This window comes from Drosophila ananassae, chromosome 2R (genome assembly GCF_017639315.1).
Source record: "Drosophila ananassae strain 14024-0371.13 chromosome 2R, ASM1763931v2, whole genome shotgun sequence".
In the NCBI taxonomy this organism is placed as follows: domain Eukaryota; kingdom Metazoa; phylum Arthropoda; class Insecta; order Diptera; family Drosophilidae; genus Drosophila; species Drosophila ananassae.
The window spans coordinates 25,473,846-25,477,440 of NC_057928.1; the positions used below are offsets into that span (position 1 = coordinate 25,473,846).

A 3,595-nucleotide genomic window follows, 5' to 3' on the forward strand; every position below is an offset into this window, starting at 1 on the left:
TACATTTTTAAGGAGAACATACTATTTGTAAGACTTAATTTTGCTAAGATCTTCAAAATTATATAAATAATCTTTTTTTTAACGATTTTATATGTTAACCGCTTTAAAATTTTCAAAATCGAAAAATTTTTATATGGACATCTTGATGGAGAAAAATACAATTTTTAACTACTAATTGTGCTCAGATATAAAGGAAAACATTCTGCTATTGGACACAAAATAATTCGATTTATTAGAGATTATAATTCCAATCCTAGAAATCGTTTATTTAAAGTTGGCGCAATTATTCTATCATAGTGTGGCCAAACAGAAAAAACATTTCTAAGATAATCGATTTACGATATTTTATCGATAAAAATTCTACGATATGTTATACGATATATTTTCTACATCCCTAGTTGCAACAAAAAAAAAACAACAAAAATAAAGAAGAGGAAGACAGACGCCAGCATTGAGTTCTTTTATTTTGTAGATTTAAGTGAAAATATATAACTTTTGTTTTCCGAGTGATGACGGAGCTCAAAGACGAGGTTCAGGTATTCAACAAGGGCGAGATCGTCCTTTGCTACGAGCCTGACAAGTCGAAAAAGAGAGTTTTGTATACCAGCAAGGTTTGTACACACACCGACTCCAATGCCACCCACACACGCGCCCCAAACGTCAGGCAAACGTCAGAAGAAAAGGGCGCATTTGATTTTCAACTAATTTAAAACTTCACTGACGCTTTTCCCCTTTACCTAAAGGTTTTGGCAGTCTTCGAGCGCACCGACGAACATGGCCTGAGGTACTACGACTACAAGATACACTTCCAGGGTTGGCGGCCGTCCTACGACCGCTCGGTGCGGGCCAGTGTGCTTCTGAAAGACAGCGAAGAGAACCGACAGCTTCAGCGAGAACTGGCCGAAGCGGCTCAGCTGCAGATGTGAGTTATTAGATATATGCCCTCCGAATTAGGCTAATCCACTTTTCCATTTGCAGTAAGGGCGACTACTCGTACAAGGGAACGCCCGACAAGCCGGCTTCAAAGAAGAAACGCTCAGGGCGCGGTTTGGGCACCTACGTTGAGGATCCCGCCTTGGATCCGCTCGATACCACGCCTATTATCGCCGATCAGGAAATGCCGTCCAATACTAGAGGCTCCGGCAGGGGCAATCGCAATAACAGGGACAACAGTGGAGGTCGTAAAGAGAAGGGTTCTGGATCGGCCTCAGCTACCCCAGAAGCCAAAATAAGAAGCACACGAGGAGGACAAGTTGAAGAGACGCCCATGGAAGTGCTGGAGCCGGAGGAACGTGTAATGCTGCGCATCAGCGAACGACTTCGCGAGTATATGGAATACGACTATAACATGGTGGTGAAGCTGGGTAAGCAGCACGCTATGCCCGCCAGAATACCCATTGTCACCATACTGGAGAACTTTGTGAAACAGCGCGCTGTTGAGCTAGCCATTAGTATTAAGCAGGATAGCTCACGAGCTAGAAACACCCAAAGCAGGAACGCCCGCATGGAGCTGGAATACGACCGTGTCATGTCCAAGTAAGTAAACTGGTGCCTGGATTTATAGGATCGCTGATAATCATTGCACCAATTTTAATATTTCAGTGTGTGCATGCTGAAGGAAGTGGTCGATGGTATTAGGATCTATTTTGAATTCCATGTGGACGACCACCTGCTTTACAGAGAGGAGAAGGAATACGCCCACAACTACCTTACTGATGACAACATGCGTAACTGTAGCATTGCGCTTAACAACTCCTACGATTACATCAATCCCAACTGCGACACGGAGCTCCTTTCGATGGATGGCACACCAGTCATTGGCAACAAAAGCAACGGAGTTGATGGAGGAATTCTGGGAGAGATTGAGTACGAAAAACAACTGCAGAAATGTCTCTTGTATATCGTAAAGAGCACCGGGAAAAACACAGCACATGCCTACGATCAACGAACATCGCCCTTTACTGCCGCATACAAATTACCGCCGGAGATGAAAGGGTTCCTTTGCGAAACCTTCACCTGGAGGCTTCTGTCAGCGGAGTCGCCCCCGGAAAAGTCAATGGTGTTTGGGGCTCCTCACCTTGCAAGGATGATGAGTAAGTTACTGATTATAGATAATGGTTACCCAAAGCTTAACCATATTCATCTTGCAGTCAAACTCCCTGAATTTCTCAACTTTTCGCCCATATCCAACCGGAAGCTAGTGGATCTGCTGCCACACTTGGACTCCTTCATTAAGTAAGTTACTTAAACTAGTTTCTGATGTTGAAATCTAAAGAGAATTCTCATTTAGCTACTTGGAAAACCACAAGGAGTGGTTCGATAAGGAGAATTATGTACACCCCACCGTTCATCAGGATCAGCTGCAGCGGGAGCTTCTGGACTCCCTGGATCAGCCTATTAAGATGTCCGCCTAGATATAAGTAGTATATTATATTTATTACGCAGTTTTAAAAGTTTTTTTTTTTCCTGTTTTTGCCATTTTGTCAAACAAAGGTTTCCTTAAATCGCACTTTGTAATAAACGTGCTTTCATAAAAACGTATTCTACCCATTTGTAATCGAATAATGGCTTCAATCTATGGAAAATACTAGTAACTAGTTTAATTTTTTTTTTTTTATTTGTTTCTTAGCTTAAGATTAAGTTAAGTTTTGTTTGTGCTCAAATAAATATAAGCATAAATTGCAAAATCATGTAATTATCGAAACCTGGGACATTGCTTTAATAAGGATCGATTGGGTCTTAGATTCTTTTGAGCTATTAAAGTTTAAAGTCGGATCTCTATTATTATAATAATAGCTCTCGCAAGGCACATTAAAAACTACAGATTCATATTTACGGCTTTCGGAGGGCAGCCAAAAAAAATGTATCGAAAACCCGGCAGCCAGGACATAAAAAGGGTCAATGCAGAAAACATTCTATATAATTTTATTCTATAATTATATAGAATACATTCTATATAATAATACATTCTATAATTTTATAATTACAGCCTTCGCAAAACACATAAAACCCTATAAATTCATACTTACCCCATTTGGGAGGCAACCAAAAATTTATCGAAAACCCGGCAGCAAGGACATGATAGCGATCAATGGAATAAACATCCTACATTCTGTTGAGCTATCCAAGATTAGAATTGGATCTCTATTATTAAAATTAGAGACTTCACAAGGCACACAAAACAGTACAAATTTCGGACATTCGGAGGGCAGCCAAAAAATTTATCAAAAGCCCGGCAGGCAGGACATAAAAGGGATCAATGCATACAACATCCTAGATTCTTTTGAGCCGTCCAGGATTAGAATTGGACCTCTAATTTTATAATTACAGTCTTCACAAAGCGCATAAAACACTACAAATTCATATTTACGACATTCGGAGGGCAGTCAAAAAATGTATCAAATTCCTGGCAGCCAGGACATCATAGCGATCAATGCAGAAAACATCGTAGATTCTAGATTTATAATTGTATCCTTTGCAGCAACTTAACAGCAAGGACATGATGGGGGTCAATAGAGAATTAGTCCTAGATCTTAAGCAAGTGTACTGGGAAATGTTTGGCTTCCGGGATCAGCAGATTAGATGGCCATCTAAG

The 3,595-nt window shown here is 40.5% G+C and overlaps 1 protein-coding gene across 1 annotated transcript; it reads left to right on the forward strand.

The window, feature by feature from the left end:
• The first annotated feature begins 390 nt into the window (after positions 1-390).
• On the forward strand, positions 391-2,704 carry LOC6507422 (protein male-specific lethal-3). The gene is made up of 6 exons (XM_001956009.4): positions 391-611; positions 744-922; positions 979-1,536; positions 1,603-2,093; positions 2,151-2,235; positions 2,291-2,704. The coding sequence occupies exons 1-6, from the start codon at positions 510-512 to the stop codon at positions 2,412-2,414; spliced, it is 1,539 nt and encodes a 512-aa protein (XP_001956045.1). The 5' UTR covers positions 391-509; the 3' UTR covers positions 2,415-2,704.
• Positions 2,705-3,595: the final 891 nt, after the last annotated feature.

Excerpts from the sequence above, each read along its gene's own strand:
- LOC6507422 (XM_001956009.4), top strand. The coding sequence starts at position 510 with ATGACGGAGCTCAAAGACGAGGTTCAGGTATTCAACAAGGGCGAGATC. Across the intron at positions 923-978 it reads GAAGCGGCTCAGCTGCAGAT|TAAGGGCGACTACTCGTACA; the intron begins GTGAGTTATTAG and ends TTCCATTTGCAG. Across the intron at positions 1,537-1,602 it reads TACGACCGTGTCATGTCCAA|TGTGTGCATGCTGAAGGAAG; the intron begins GTAAGTAAACTG and ends TTAATATTTCAG.